The sequence below is a fragment of the Oryctolagus cuniculus genome, chromosome 20 (genome assembly GCF_964237555.1).
Source record: "Oryctolagus cuniculus chromosome 20, mOryCun1.1, whole genome shotgun sequence".
Classification (NCBI taxonomy): domain Eukaryota; kingdom Metazoa; phylum Chordata; class Mammalia; order Lagomorpha; family Leporidae; genus Oryctolagus; species Oryctolagus cuniculus.
Genome location: NC_091451.1, coordinates 22,701,135 through 22,717,055, shown reverse-complemented (window position 1 = coordinate 22,717,055; position 15,921 = coordinate 22,701,135). Strand labels below are relative to the sequence as shown.

Sequence of the window (15,921 nt, the reverse complement as noted above, 5' to 3'; positions counted from 1 at the left end):
CTCGGCTTTTCAAAAGTGGGAAATTGTTGATTTCCTCCCTCATTTTGAACACGCATCCATTTTCCATCTCTAACGTTGTTTCTGTAAATTTGTGTATATTTAAAACAATGCTCCTAAATTGTGTAAACTCAGCCCCAACAGGCCTTGGGTTTGGCCCTGGATGGGGAAGTGGGGCCCCAGGTGAGCCAGTCCCGGTGGGCGCTGGTGCAGCCTCCCTGCTGTGACCTGTGCCCCTGCCTCTTGCAGGCGTCTGGAAAGGCTTCGATTTCCCCGAGCCAGCTTGGGCAACTCCTTTTTTCCTGTGCTTCCTGCACCCAGCAGGCCCTGGAGAACTGGCACAGCGTCGTGGAGATGGAGGACTTGCGAGCCAGGAGCGCCCTCTGCTGGCAGAGCAGAAGTACAGCCGGGAGTGGCCTTGCCGGAGCAGGGCAGGTTGGATGGCCGGTGCGGTAGGCACAGAGGAACCCCTCTCTGGGGGCGTGGGAACGTTGGAGCACACAGGCCACGCGTCTGGGTTTCAAATGGAAACCTGTGTTTGTGGACCAGTGTTCTGTTCCCTCGCAACTTAGGGCCACACCAGCCGCTGAGGACCAGCGTCAGACTCCACCAGCCCGCGTCTTCCAGATCAGATGTCAGCCGCTTCCTGCTTAAAAAAAAAAAAAAAACACTTATATTTTCATTTTTCCCCTGAAAAGCAGAGAGACACACAGACAGAGGTACATAGAGACACAGAGAGGGATATCATTCATCACCCACAACAGCCAGGGCTGGGTCAGGCCAAAGCCAGGAGCCCAGAACTCCATCCAGGTCTCCCACCAGGTGCAGAGGCCCAGGCACGTGGGCCGTCTTCTCCTGCTTTCCCAGGAGCATTAGCAGGGAGCTGGGTCAGAAGTGGAGCAGCCAGGACTCAAACTTGTGTCCATATGGAATGCTGGAGCAGCGGCTGGTGGCCTCACCCGCTGAGCCACAGCGCCGGCCCCTGGAGGGGCATCTTGACCCATCTTAATGGCCACACCAAACGTCCACCCGGCACAGACGCTTCTGAGTGGCCAGCTACAGCCTCGAGCGCTCCCTCAACCTCCTCAGGCCCCCCACAGACTCTGCCTTGCAAATACAATGAAAACCAAAATTGCTAAAAAAAAGTTAATAAAAGAAGAATTCAGACCTACAATGGTTGAAGGCTAGAGGGCGGGTGCGTGGCCATTTTGTGGTTCTGCACACGGAGGTGACCGTGCACGGAGGTGACCACAGAGGTGACCACACATGGAGGTAACCATGCACGGAGGTGACCACGCATGGAGGTGACAACACACAGAGATGACAACACACAGAGGTGACCGTGCACGGAGGTGACCACAGAGGTGACCACACACGGAGGTGACCATGCACAGAGGTGACCACTCATGGAGGTGACAACACACGGAGGTGACCATGCACGGAGCACGGAGGTGACCACACACGGAGGTGACCATGCACAGAGGTGACCATGCACGGAGGTGACCACAGAGGTGACCATGCACGGAGGTGACCCCGTTGTTCCTCTTTGCCCCCGCCCTCCACAGTGCAAGTTCTGAGCCGCTCCATCAGCAGCCAGCGGGAGGCGGGGAGCTGGGGGCTGTTGCTGGGTGCAGGAAGCAGCCCCGCGGGGTGAGCGCACCTGAGCTTCCCCACCAAGGCGGAGGTACAGGGGAGGTGCGGGGAAGGCATCACAGCCAAGCCCTCAGGGAACCAGAGCCTCCCTGGCGGCGCTGCTCACCGGCTGCCAGACCCTGGCGCTCCACTTCTCCAGCTGTGAAATGGGCGAACAACCGTGCTCCCACCCGGCGTGGCTCCAGTGACGCCAGCAGTTAGCCACGAGGGAAGCGAGTAAGGAGGGCTGGGCCCGCCTGGCCACCTTCAGAGGCCATCCTCCACCTTGGTGGTCTTGGACCCTGGCCAGGTCCTTCGCCTGGCCGGTGGCAGCGCCGTGGCTCCTGCTGGGCCCTCCCCCAGCGACCTCCCCTGCGGGCTCGCGTCTGGTCCTTGTGGGTTCGCCCCGCTCTGGGGTCGGCTGTGTAAAGAGCGCTTCCTGGACGCCTGATTTTCTGGCAACGAGGGGTGACAAGTAGTTGTTGCTCACCTTGCTCCAACAAGCTCCACGCGGAGCTTTGGAGGAGTCTTCCAGTTTTAAGCCGGGGAGGCCCTGGGGAGATCAGTGTGTGGCGAAGACTCCCAAGTTTAGGAACTGTCTCCAGGAGCGCCCCGCACAGACCTCCCTGGGACTTTTGGGGCTGCCCTGACACCTGGTGGCCACTGTTGGGAATTGCACCGTCTTCCGGGCGGTTCGGGCAGCTGTGCTCAGCTTTGGGGCTTGGTCAGCGCCCCCTGGCTGCTCTTGGTCAGGGGTGTTGATGGGGGAGGGGATTTTAGCTTCCTTCCACCGTTTCCCCCAACGAAAGCAGTAGTTGATAGGAACAGTCGCTGCCTTTTCCATTTTATGCAAAAGATGAACAAAACATTTTTTTTGACAGGCAGAGTGGACAGAGAGAGAGAGAGAGACAGAGAGAAAGGTTTTCCTTTACCGTTGGTTCACCCCCCAAATGGCCACTGCGGCCGGCGCACCACGCTGATCCGAAGGCAGGAGCCAGGTGCTCCTCCTGGTCTCCCATGCGGGTGCAGGGCCCAAGGACTTGGGCCATCCTCCACTGCACTTCCGGGCTACAGCAGAAAGCTGGACTGGAAGAGGAGCAACCGGGACAGAATCGGCGTCCTGACCGGGACTAGAACCCAGTGTGCCGGTGCCACAGGTGGAGGATTAGCCTATTGAGCCGCAGTGCCGGCCATGAACAAAGCATTTTTACTGATCTGTAACCGTGGCAAATTTGTGATTTGTCCATTGCACATTTCCTACTTGGTGGCCTCTCTTTGCAGCCCCCACACCATCCTCAGGGCTTCCCCTCATCCCCACAGGGGTTGTACATTGAGTCACAGGTGGGGAACTTGGAGAATGCCATGGGTTATATATTTTTTTAAGATTTGTTTGAAAGGCACACACACACGCATACACACATACACACATACACAGCTTCCATCCCCAAATGGACAATAACCAAGGCTGGACCAAGCTGAAGCCAGGAGCCTGGAGCTCCACCTGAGTTTCCCACATGGTTGGGAGGGGCCCAAGCACCTGGGCCATCTCCTGCTGCTTTCCCAGGCACATTAGCAGGGAGCTGGATCGGAAGCGGAGCAGCCAGGACTGGAACCAGCACCTATAAAGGATGCCGGTGTCCTGGCTGTCACGTGCAGAGAAGGGACCCCGACTCTACAGGCCTTGCTTCTTTTGTGGAGAAAGCGCCGACACCCCTAAGCACCCTCCATATGCCCCCCACCCCACCCTGAGGTGATATTTCAGTCCATCAGCTCCACGGGCCTGAGTTTGCGTCTCAGCTTGTCTCAGCAGGTGCCGGATCCGGCCTTCAGGGCTGGGCGCAGAATGGTGCTTCCCAGTGCTTGCCTGTCCACACTGGGGGCCTGGGGTCACTTCAGGGCTGCTGCTCCCCTGGGCTCGTGGGCGCTTGAGAAAGGGGGGCTTCGGCGAGGCTGGGGACCTGGGGCTGAGAATCAGTAGCTGGCTTGCTCTGAGCTCCTGTGCAGCTTCCGGCCTCCCCACAGGGCCCAGGAAGCTCTCTCGCGCTCCTGTTGCCCTCCCATGTCTTCTCTCCTTTCTAGGAATTTCAGGCTGTGGGAGGGACGAGTCTTGCTGGCCCTAAACTCCACCAAGCTCAGGCCTTGCAGGGGCAGGAAGGGGACACACAGCACACGGTGGGGGCCATGCACTCTCTCCAGTGCCGGGTCTGCTGCACCTGCTGAGTCTCCTGGTGCAGGCTAGGGAAAGCCAAGTACTGGTGACTTGGTTTGCTGTGCGCCTGCGTGTGGGCCTCCCCAGTCCCCGGTGTGCCCAGCTCTGTACCACCCGCCCCCAGTGACTGCCAGGTGACGGCATTTGTTCAGTGCACAGGTTTTTATTGAGTGTCCACCGCGTGCCGGGGTCCGGGTGGGTGCTACCGAGGTGCAGGAGACCCTGCCTGCTCCAGTTTGTCCACAGTGGCGACTGGGGAGGGCAAGCCCCGCCCGGGGAAGTGCCGGCTCCGCCCACCCGTGCAGGGCCCGCTGCCCTGACTTTTCCTGGTCTGTCTTGTGTGGGCTCCGCCTGTCTCCTCGGCTTCCCAGGGAATTTTACAGTGAAACACAGGGCAGAGCTCCCTGGGATGGACAGCAACGCCTGATTCCAGCTGCTCTGGTTCTCAGGCTCCAAGGTCATGTGGCCAGGTGGCACGGGGTCACTAAGTGCTGCCCCTGTGTGACCTTGGCATTCACTTCTGACGGGCCCTCAGCAGCTGGCCCCTCTGCCACTGCCTTCCTTCCGGAAAACCCGTGGGCACAGTCCCGTGGCCACCGTGACTGCGGTGGGCCTCTGACCTGCTGCTGCGGGCTCTTTTCCCAACTGGTCTCCGCAGCTCCTGCTGTGACCGCCACCAAGAAGGTGTCCCCTGCGGGTCACTGCGTCTAGAAGGTGCTCCCTGGGGAGGGGCAACACCACCAGCAGCCTGGAGACGCCCAGAGCCCAGCCGGATTTTATTTGCTCATGCTCAGTCTTGGCCTTGGCTTTCGTCCCCCGACGTCCGGCCACTGCGTCGTCTCCCTCGCGTCCCCGTCCGAGTTGCTGGGACTTCTCTCTTGCAAGTCTTCTCTGCAGACCAGACTTGTGCCTGTGGCTTCTGTCATTTCAAGAAACTGGTTTGAAAGGTAAGGGGGTCGTGTTGAGCATTCGAGTGGCCTCAGGGCTGACCGGTGAGAGCATGGGGGAGGGGGCACGCTCATCCTGGCAGAACAGGGCTTGTGATTGGCAAGGGCTGGGCAGATTCAAGCTGCAAAACGTGCACACCCTTGGCCTCCACCCAGCCGACTGTAGAGAAACACTCGTGTGCGGTGTGTGAGCACTGTTGGGCGAGGGGAATACTGGAAACCTGGGCAGCTGTTAGGCCCGGTGAGAAGCCCATGGCCCATCTGCAAGTGTCGACCTGCTCCTGGCTCCGCTCCTGACTCCAGCTTCCTGCTAATGGACGCTGGGAGGCAGTGGTGACGGCTCAAGTGTCTGGGTCCCTGCCCCCTACACAGGAGACCTGGATTGAGTTCCTGGTTCCCACCTTCAGCCCCAGCTGGAGACCACTGAAGACATTTAGGCAATGGCCCAGGGATGCTGTCTATCACAGTCTCTCTGTCCAGTAAAAAACCCAAAAACTAAAAAATAAAATCAGAAATAGCCTAAGTGCCCATAAAAACAAGATTAAAGTCTGAGGCTGCTGTGGCAGTCGAAACGGCTGAGCTGGGTCTAGGTGGAGGGTATTAGGCACTGAGGTGCTGTGCTAAGTGGAGCACGTTTGGAGGAATGGGACAGTGAGCTCCTACTTATGATAAGAAACTGTGTGTGTGTGTCTGTGTGTGCGTGTGTTTGTAAAGCATGTAATAAAACCACGTGTTCCATGAGCCCCCCGCCGTGTGCCACGCCGTGTTCTCAGTGTGTACAGACATCGTGTAGTCCTCAGAAGCCCCCGCTGTGGGTGCTGCTGTCAGCCCCCCAACACAGCCAGGGACACTGAGGCACAGGGAGGCTGTGCCCCTCGCCCAGGGCTGCCCGGCAGTGGAGCTGGACCAGAGCACTGGGACCGCATTTGCAGCCACCGTCTCTGGCCCACACCCATGCCCTCAAGGCCATGCCATGGGAAAAGGCACTGAACGTGCACCTGACGTTGTTCACAGGGAGGTCTGGGGGAGGCAGCAAGGATTGTGGGGAGGGGGGCAGAGGCCCTGGGACAGGGACTGGGTGGGGTGGGGAGGGTCGGGGGGAGGCCATATGTAGATTCGCGCTTGGTGTGATTTCAGGCGAGGAACCAGGGTAGGAGGGAGGGCGGCGTGACCTGGCCAGGTCCAGGCTGCAGCTGCGCCTTCCTGGCCTCTAGGGCCTGGCTTCTTTGTGCGCATCTCCAAAGCTCACCGTCTGCCACCAGGGGCCTGTGGTGGCACCGCTGGGCGCGGTGAGCCGTTGGGGGCTACGCCTGCCTGGGCGCACAGGCTCGGGGAGGGCTCAGTGGGGGCCTTTGTTGCTGCTGCCTCACTGGGCCCTTTCCTCTCTCTCTGGAGAGTGCAGCCCACGTGGCACCTGCCTCACTGCCTCTGCTCCTGTTGTGGTCCCCTGCACACCGCACTGACTTGGGACTCGGCTGTCCCTCTGTCTCGCCTGTGTCTGTCTGTCTTGCCAGACTCAATGGAAACATCGCCAGCTCCCGTTTGGGCTTACACCTGCTTCTGGGCTCTGGTGCAAGCCAGCACACACCTCCATTACTCCTCCAGGGCCCAAGCATTGGCCCCTCGAGTCCCCTCCCGGTAGCCTGTGCACTGCTGGGCGGCCCGGGCGAGTGGGCAGCAGCCGTGGCCCGGGCTGACCTGAGGTTCACCATGCCGGGCTTCTCCTGCAGCTTCCTGACCAGCTCCCTGATCTGGCTGTGGTTCACAGGCACCTCGCTTTGCTGAGGGGGGGGGATGCAACAGTGCGTTAGCGGAGACCTCTGCTCAGCCCTCCCAGCCCCGCCCCTCAAGGCTTCGCTCCCCTTGAGACCGTGGACAGAACTGAGAGTTCGGAGGAAATGCAGCCACCACACACACAGGCTGGAAGGAGCCTGCAGCCCACAGGTCACTACCTGGACCCCTGGGGACCCCCTTCTCCAGGGCGCGGTGAGGGGAGAGGTCAGGACCCGAGGGCCAGGAACTCTGCCTGGCAGCACTGAGGGCCATTCCTGCTTCCGGTCTGCGCCCTGGGTCTTTGTCCATCCCGGCCTGGGCCCCCAGAACTCCTCTCCTTGGGCTTCCTTGCAGGGCCCAGCTCTCTCCTGGCAATGGAGCCCTTCAAGTGAGCTTTGCGGGGGCCTCAGCCCCTCCATTATATTGGGGGTGGACGAGGGATTTCAGGCAGGATGGTGGGCCCAAGTGGGGCAAGACTGGGGCCTTCGGAGGTGCTCTCTGCTCTCACTCCCTGTTATCTGCCCAGAGGCTCCCCTACCCCTCCTCCCTTCCTCCCTCCCTCCTTCCCTCCCTCCCTCTCTCTCTCTCCCAGGCACACCTGTAACAGAGCCTTCCGGAACTCGCCGACGGTCATCTGCATTGCTCCGGTGGGGTTCAGGCTCTTGAAGAAGTCCAAGATGCTGATGTGGTTCTTGTCTGCGTAGCTCTAGAAGCGGGAGACAGCGGGAGCAGACCCGTGGTCTTGCCACAAGCATCGTGGCTCCCTCCTCCAAAGGGTGACCCAGGCTCCTAGGGACGCTCAGGACAGGGCCCGCAGTGGAACCTGGGGACCCCAGTCTTTCCTGTTAGCAGCTGTTTGGGACCATGAGCCCTGTGCAGTTGATGTATGACAAGGCTGCACATCCCGAGGGCTCCTGGGTGTGTGCTCAGGGTCTCAAAGCCCCACCCCCACTGAGCAGAAGCCCCACCCACTCCAAAGATGGAGGAGTGGGAGTCGGTGCTGCTCAGGTGTCAGGGCGCCAAGGGAGGCTGCCCGGGGAAAACCACCTCTGATAAGACCACGCTCGATGGGCCCCGCGGTGGGCGGGCAGGCTGCTGTGAGCCGGTGAGCAGCAGCTCCAACCACAGCCGCGTGGCGCGCAGGCTTGGGCAGATGCTAAGAATTTTTAGGTGTCTCAGTCTCTCACAGATGCTTATGTGGAGATGTGCTCCGTTCAAACATGTAAAAAAGAATATTTCATCATTTCATTTCAAAAGTACTTCCCACTCGCTGTGTGATTTTTAGATGAGCAGAAAGAAAACAAAAAAGAACCCGCAAGGAGCTGGCATTGTGGTGCAGGGGACGGAGCTGCCGCCTGTGACGACGCTGGCATCCCATATGGGCACCGGTTCAGCACCTGGCTGATCCGCCTTGGATCCAGCTCCTTACTAATCCTCCTGGGAGGGCGTCGGAGGGTGGACCAAATGCTTGCGCCCCTGCAGCCATGTGGGAGACCTAAAGGAGGCTCCTGCCTCCTGGCTTCGGCCTGGTCCAGCCCTGGCTGTTGCAGTCTTTTGGGAAACAGACCAGTGGATGGAAGTCCTCTCTCTGACACTCCCTCTTTCTCTTTCTCTCTCTGAAGTTCTAGAAGTAACATCTTGATATGTATCCTTTTATATGTTTGTCATCGCTATCATCTATCTATCTAGCATCTATCATCTGTCAGTCATCCATCTATTTATTATCTATCTATTCATCTATGTATCACCTATTACTATCTCTCTATGTATCTACCTATCATCCATCCATCCATTCATCTATATTTTTTTTTGACAGGCAGAGTTAGACAGTGAGAGAGAGAGAGAGAGAGACAGAGAGACAGGTCTTCCTTCCATTGGTTCACCCTCCAAACGGTCACTACAGCCAGCACACTGCGCCAATCTGAAGCCGGGAGCCAGGTGCTTCTCCTGGTCTCCCATGCGGGTGCAGAGCCCAAGGACTTGGGCCATCCTCCACTGCCTTCCCAGGCCACAGCAGAGAGCTGGACTGGAAGAGGAGCAACTGGGACAGAATCTGGCACCCTGACTGGGACTAGAACCTGGGGTGCTGGCGCCGCAGGCGGAGGATTAGCCAAGTGAGGTGCAGCGCCAGCCATCATCTATATTTCTATCAATCTAATATCTATCACCTCTTTACTCATCCATCTTTAGGTCTATCAACTATCTTATCAATCCACTATCTATAAATCGTGTCTATCAACTACCCATCATATCTATCATCAATCTATTATCTATTTGTATATCTCATTTATTTGTCATCATCTAGCATCTTTCTGTTGCACCTGGTTTTTTTTTTTTTTTAAGATTTATTTATCTATTTGAAAGTCACAGAGAAGCTGAGGCAGAGAGAGAGAGAGAGAGAGAGAGAGAGAAAGAGAGAGAGAGAGAGAGCTTCCATCCACTGGTTCACTCCCCAGATGGCTGCAATGGCTGGAGTTGTGCTGATCCAAAGCCAGGAGCCAGAAGCCTCTTTCGGGTCTCCTGTGCGGGTGCAGGGGCCAAAGGTCTTGGGCCATCGTCCACTGCTTTCCCATGCCATAGCAGAGAGCCAGATCGGAAGTGGAGCGGCCAGGACTTGAACCGGCGCCCACATGGGATGCTGGCACTGCAGGCGGCGGCCTCACCCACTACGCCACAGCATCGGCCCAGCACCTGCATTCTGAATGCCTTTGAAGTGTCTGTAAGATTTTGGACCCTTTTGTTTCCCTTCCCTCCCCCTCCCAGCAGCCCCCAGAGTGGGTCCTGTGCACTGAAGCATGGCTGAGCAACCCAGTGTCCATGGTGGGGGGGTGCTGGTGTCTGCAGCCCCACGGCCGAGACTGCTGGTTGGGGAGGATGGTTCCCACGCTCTGGGGGAGAGGAGATCCGGGTAGCTGACTTGGAGCCCAAGGCACACTTTCCCCAGGGCTGCCTGGAGGCTCTGGGAAGGCGCAGGCGGGAGCTCACCTGGATCAGTTTCATGGGGTTTTTACACAGGAAGAGGGCTTTCTTCTCCTCCAGGCCTTGCACCGCCTTGTACAACACATCCAGCTGGGGGTGAACGGCGTACACCCCGTCCAACATCTTTGTGAACTGCTCGGTCACCAGCACGTTCTGGGCAGAGAGAGGGGACCTGCCATGGCGCCCTGGCCCTGCCTGCCAGAGGGCCCTCCGCTTACTCCCAGGCCACTGGGGAGCATTGCTTTGTCCAGTTGGCTGCGCAAGGCTCCTAGACTGGACAGTGCTGGGATTTCAGGGCCTATGATTTTGACTCGGAAGTTTCCTGCATGGTTTCAAAAAGGATCTATTTACTTGAGAAGCAGAGAGACCTCCTATCCACTGGTTCACTCCCCAAGAGCCCGTGATGGCTAAGGCAGACCTAGGCTGAAGATAAGAACTCCATGCTGGTCTTGCATGTTGGGATCATCTCGTGCTGCCTCGTGGTGCCCCGCCCACAGGACGTCACAGAGCAGCAGGAAGCTGGAGTCCAGAGCCTGAGCTGGGACTCGAACTCCCTCCCTCTGAGAGCAGGGTGCAGCCCAATGCCCTCCCCTCCTATATGACTTTGACCGGGTGTTTTTGTGGAGTGTGGTCAAGCTCACCCCCAGCTGCCGTCTCTGTGACGACTCGGGCAGGAAGACATGGCTGGGGTCACAGTCATTTCCTCCGGCCAAGTCAGGAAACAAAAACACCCATCTGTATAGGTTCTGAGGCCCGGATCCTCCCGATAATGCGATTCTGGGGGGTGGGCATTGTGGCACCGTGGGTTGAGCTGGGGACGCCCACCTGCGTGCCATTCTAGAGTGCTGGGTGGAGTCCCGGCTGCTCTGTTTCTGCTCCAGCTCCCTGCTAATGCTCCTGGGAAGGCGGCAATGAGGCCCAAGTGTTGAACCCCTGCCACCCACCTGGGAGACTTGCATGGAGTTCCCAGTGCCTGGCTTTGGCCTGACCCAGTCCCAGCTGTTGTGGGCGAACCAGTGGATGGAAGGTCTTGGTCTCTCTCAGTCTCTCTCTTGGTCTCTCTTAGTCTCTCTCTCTCTTTCTCTTTCTCTCTCTCTATCTCTCACTTTTTTTTTTTTTTTTGACAGGCAGAGTGGATAGTGAGAGAGAGACAGAGAGAAAGGTCTTCCTTTTGCCGTTGGTTCACCCTCCAATGGCCACCGCGGCCGGCGCACTGTGGCCGGCGCACCGCGCTGATCTGATGGCAGGAGCCAGGTGCTTCTCCTGGTCTCCCATGGGGTGCAGGGCCCAAGCACTTGGGCCATCCTCCACTGCACTCCCTGGCCACAGCAGAGAGCTGGCCTGGAAGAGGGGCGACCGGGACTAGAACCTGGTGTGCCGGCACCGCTAGGTGGAGGATTAGCCTAGTGAGCCGTGGTGCTGGCCTCTATCTCTCACTTTCAAATAAATAAACCAATCAGTAAGTCTTTAAGAAATGAAAATCTTGCAGGATCCAGGTCCACGCGTCAGCCATGCTGATGGTGAGCAAACATTTTGGGCTCCTCTTGTCTTTCCTTGCTGTCTCCCTGCCTCTGCCCTCGGGTGTCTGGCCAGCGGGGAACAGGACCTGGGTACTGACTGAATGGCTCCCCCTTCCGGAAGAACCCCTGGAGAGGGACAGAGCTGTACCCAAAGCAGTGCATTTGTGGGAGGGATCGGCTGTTGGCCCTGGTGAACCGAGTGGGCGTGGGAACTGGCTCCCTCCCTTGGGCAGCCAACTACCGTTTGGTCACTTACGGAAATGTCCAGCTCTTCCAGCCTCGATTTGGGGTTCTTCTTAATGGACATGACAAGTAAAGTGGCCCCGTCCATAGTTATAGGGTTCAGGGAAAGCTGTGGAAAGAGGGATGAGACGGGGGTGCTGAGCTGGACGCAGGAAGGGCTGGCCTGGAGCCTGGCTTCCACCTCTTCCTGTCAGGCACACCTCCCTCTTCCCTGCAGATGTCTCTGGGAGGACCTGTCTCCCTGTCCGTCTGTCTCCCAGTGAGCCGGTGGCTTCCTGTGGCCGCCAGCACATTCACCGAGCACCTGCTGTGGGCGGGGCGCCAAGCGGGCTGTGATGTGCTGTGGGCAGGACACCATGCGGGCTGTGACGTCCTGTGGAGGGGATGCCACGCGTGCCGTGATGTGCTGTGGGCGGGGCGCCACGCGGGCTGTGCCGTGCTGTGGTGAGAGGGTGTGGACCCTTGCCGGCCGGCTTCCCAGGGAGAATTCCTTGTTTCTCCAAGATTCCGGGAAGCGGGTGGAGGCTGGGTGTGGAGACCCCCGCTCCCCAAGGCCGAGTTGGTGTGGTTTCTACCTGCTATTGAACTCAAGAGTTCTGCCTTCAGCTTTTGTCTTTTCCTTCTGAAACACGTTTTAAACGTTAAAATATGTTTACCACGCATGGTCATCGTGGAAACGTTAGGAAAGAGGTAGGAAAAGATGTCTTAAGTCACCTCTACCCCACTAGCAAGAAGCAGCCCCTGCCCTCACCCTCTCGGACCATTTCCTAGTCTTGAAATTCAGGCTCTCAGCACCATGCCTGGCTCCCACAGCCACTGTGGCAGAAGCAGGCACGGCCCGGTCAGCCTCTCTTCTCTGAGTTGGGCTCCGTCCCACTCCAGCACCCAGGCCAGGCTGAGCAGCTCTCTTGGTCCCCGGCTGACCTGTCTGGTCCAGTTTGCAGGCCCCTTCTCCCTGGAGGGAGCTTCGCTCCTCCTTGTCTCCTTAGCATCCCGTGTGACTCTCCCCTGCACCTACCCCCAGCGCTCCCACCTCTGTGGCTCCCTGCCCCCAGCCATCCCTGCATCTCCAGGGAGCTTCTCCCTGCCTCTTGCTGGCATGTGGCTTGAGAGCGTGCCATGGCCTCAGTGTTCTCATCTGCCAAGTGGAGCTAACAGCGTGGCGTTGAGAAGCGAGGCCAACTTGCAAAAGGACCAGTTCAGGGTAGCAGCCCCTGAAGGAAGTGTCAGGAGTCCTCTCTTGTCTGTGTTGCCACTGCCCAGCAGCTTCTATGCTATCGCTTAATTAATTAATTAATTCTATGTGAATTAATTCACAGTAAAATACAGGTTCATTCATCCAGTCTTCACTGGGCATCTACCACGTGCCCAGCACTGTGCTGGGTGGAACAGCGGGAAAACCAAACCAGCCTTGGTTAAAGCAGTGGGGGTGACTGACCTGAGCTGTGCAGGGAGGGGGAGCAGAAAACCCAGACAGAGACCCTGGCAGGGCTCCCCGAGGACTAGCCACGGGCGCTCACTCTACGGCCGGCTGTGACCAGAGCAAGCAGGAGGCGGGGGTGTAAGGAGAAAGCACCACAAGGCCTGGGGTAGGAGGAAACGCAGGGAGACAGGACCAGGAGGCCGTAGTGGACGCAGGGGAGACCCCAGGAGAGGGGGGTAAGCAGAGCCGTGGGTGTGAGCGACGGGAAGCCGCTGGGGATCCAGGCTGCAGAGTGGACTGCAGGGTGCAGGGGACGGAAGTCAGATTTGTGTTCTAAGCAGACTCCGGCTGCAGTGTGGCCCGGGATAGGGAAGGAAGTCCAGCTGGGAGACAGCTGCGGGGCACTGGGGAGAGCCGAGGATGGCACTGGGTCTAGGGCAGAGACAGCAAGCAAGCAAGCACCCCTGTGTGCAGAAGTCCAAGACAGGTGTTCCCAACAATTCTCTGCAGCAATATCCAGCCCCACCACCCTGCTGTGCCCCCCACCCGGCACACCCCAACACGCGGGCGACACATGGACACACACACATGCACACACTCTCGCAGATGCATATAAACACACACACAGGGGACACACATCGACACACATACACATACATACACATTCATGCATACACATATGCACGTGCATATGCACACATATACATATATACACTCGTGAACACACACAGGGACCACACATGGACACACATGCACACACATACACATGCACACTCATGCACTTGCATACACACATATACAGTCATGCACACACACACACTCACACACACACACACACACTGGGAAGGACAACCTTCAGAACGCGGAGACTCTCGTTGTACTCCAGGCCTCGGCTGAGCTTGGACGCCCCGTCATTGTTGATGTCATTGCCGCTGACGTCCAGGAAGACCAAGCAGTTGCTGAGTCTCAGGACCTCGCCCAGGGCCAGGGCCCCTTCGTTCCCAAAGCCGTTCATGGAGAGATCCAGTGTCTTCAGGGTCACGTTCGCCTCGGGGGAGAGGAGAGAACAGCACCAGGGTCAGGGCTGCGCCACGTGAGCCTGATGTCTAAGCCCTGCTGGTGTCCAGATCCGGGCCCTGGGTGAGCCAGTTCCGCCAGTCCCCTCCCAGCCGGGCTCAGAGTCTCGAGAGCTCCAGACAGTTACGCCCCTTGGGCCCTGGTCCTTCCCTACCCCTCTCAGTAAACTGCCCTCTTGAAGTGTCCCCAGAGATGCCACCCAGGCCTCCGCAGCTGGGTTTTATGCTACAGAGTATGAACGGGGTGCTCTCCTCCTCATCGGTGGTGGCCACCCAGAAGGGTTCCAGATGGCAGCCCCGAGGCCCTGGCCGTCCTCACCCCAGGCTCAATGCACTGCTCCCAGGGAGTGCCTTACCCGGAGACCGTTGCACAGGGCCACAGCTCCCCGAATATGGAAGTGATTCCAGCTGAGATCCAGCGACTTTAGCCCTACGTTGAGGGCTGGGAAAGGAAGGGCGTCAGCTTTGCACTCCCCACCTCCCCAGCGACCCTGGCTCAGAGCCAGCAGGCGCGCAGGAGCCTCACCCACGGAGAACGGTTGCTCCATGGCCACGCAAAACCAGGGCAGAAGTGTTTGAGTTACTCTTTTAAACACAATATTGCAAATTGATTCCCAATGCAGGCACAGGTGTCATAGAATGATCACACGCCTATATCGCAGGGGGAGTGAACTGCTGTAATCTACTTGGAGAATAGTATGGGATCACAGCGCTGTGTAGACCCTCCCTCCTGCCTGAGACTCTAGGGAGACAGCACAGGACGTGGGAGAGCCCTGTGTTTGTGTATGTTTACGTGGCACCATCATGGAGAGCTCAGACCCCTGACTCAAGCGGGAAGCAGAGAACATGTACTAACTGTCCCTCTGCTGGAAGAGGCCACAGCCATTAAAGTAGACAGGGACCAGGCCAGGCGTTTGCAGCAGCCATTAAAATGCCACGTGGGAAGCCTGTGTCCCCTAACGGGTGCGTGGATTCAAGCCCTGACTCCACTCTGATTCCAGCTGTCTGCTGCTGCACATCTTGCGAGGCAGCAAGTCATGGCTCCGGGTTTCTTCCACCCACGTGGGCGACCCAGATGGAATCCCAAGCTCATGGCTCTCTCTGGGCCCAGCCCTGACTGCTGTGGGCACCTGGGGAGTGAGTCCGTGGATGGAAGCTCTCTTTCTGTCTGTCGCTGTCACTCTACTTTTCAGCTGAATAAAAACAAACAAATGAAAAGTTTTTTGAAAGAAGAAGGTAGAGACAGTGTGGGAAACCCCGTCAGGGCGGGGCTGACACAGGGAGCAGTGGTGGCCCTGGTGTATTAGGGCCATGGTGATGTCATTGTCACGGGCAGCCGTGGGCCACTCCGGAACTGCGCTTCTGGAGCGCCTTGGGCACTCACGCAGCTGTAAGTACGGAGGCCCCAGGCCGGTGCAGAAGCTGGGTTTGCAGAGGACTCGTATGTGCAGGGATGTTTGTGCTCATATGGCATTCCTCGGGGGTCAGTTTGATGGCCACCCACTCCGCTCGGTCTAGATGACTGGCCTCGATGTCTTCATACTGTCTCTTGGTTTTCAATACGTCTGTGTCCGTGACTCCCAGTGCCAATCTCCCATCCTGACCTCTTCACCATGTTATAAACTCATGCAGCAAACCAATTGCCTGACACCTCCACGGAGGTGTGGGTGTCCAGCGGCCATCACAGACACAACGTGGCCAGGAGGGCAGCCAGACGCCCCACTCCTGCCTCTCTGTAGCATGCATTCCCTGGGGTTTCTCCATTTAAGCGAGTGACACCATTGTCCGGCCAGTGGCTGAAGCACAGTGACCCAGGGTCTACCTCTCTTTCTCCCTTTACCTCATGCATCACACCCCAGTCCTCCTGGCCTCACCCCCAATATATTCTGAATCTGCCCACTTCTGTTTGTCATCGCCCCCTCCCTGAGCCAAGACCCTCATCCAGTAGACACAGTGGTTCCAAATCCACAACTCGAGCCGTGTGCCTGCTCCGCTGAACAACCCCCGCCCCCAGTGACTCCATCGCAAGTGAAGTAAAACCCGACCTCCTGCAAGCCATGGTCCCCAGAGCCTGCGGGCCAACTCACAGGGGACCCCTTCTTCCCTCTCCTCCTGTGGCTTG

The 15,921-nt window shown here is 58.1% G+C and overlaps 1 protein-coding gene across 1 annotated transcript in view; it reads right to left on the bottom strand.

Annotated features, from left to right (window-relative positions):
- Positions 1 to 4,609: 4,609 nt before the first annotated feature.
- Positions 4,610 to 15,921, bottom strand: part of LRRC74A (leucine rich repeat containing 74A) — a 32,489-nt gene continuing 21,177 nt past the window's right edge. Inside the window, exons 8-14 of the mRNA XM_017349428.3 lie at positions 14,156 to 14,241; positions 13,577 to 13,771; positions 11,314 to 11,409; positions 9,544 to 9,690; positions 7,157 to 7,264; positions 6,484 to 6,566; positions 4,610 to 4,773 (exon numbers count right to left, since the gene is read on the bottom strand). Coding sequence (XP_017204917.3) covers positions 4,761 to 4,773; positions 6,484 to 6,566; positions 7,157 to 7,264; positions 9,544 to 9,690; positions 11,314 to 11,409; positions 13,577 to 13,771; positions 14,156 to 14,241 — 728 coding nt within the window. The 3' untranslated portion in view covers positions 4,610 to 4,760. The remainder of the gene's footprint in view (positions 4,774 to 6,483; positions 6,567 to 7,156; positions 7,265 to 9,543; positions 9,691 to 11,313; positions 11,410 to 13,576; positions 13,772 to 14,155; positions 14,242 to 15,921) is intronic.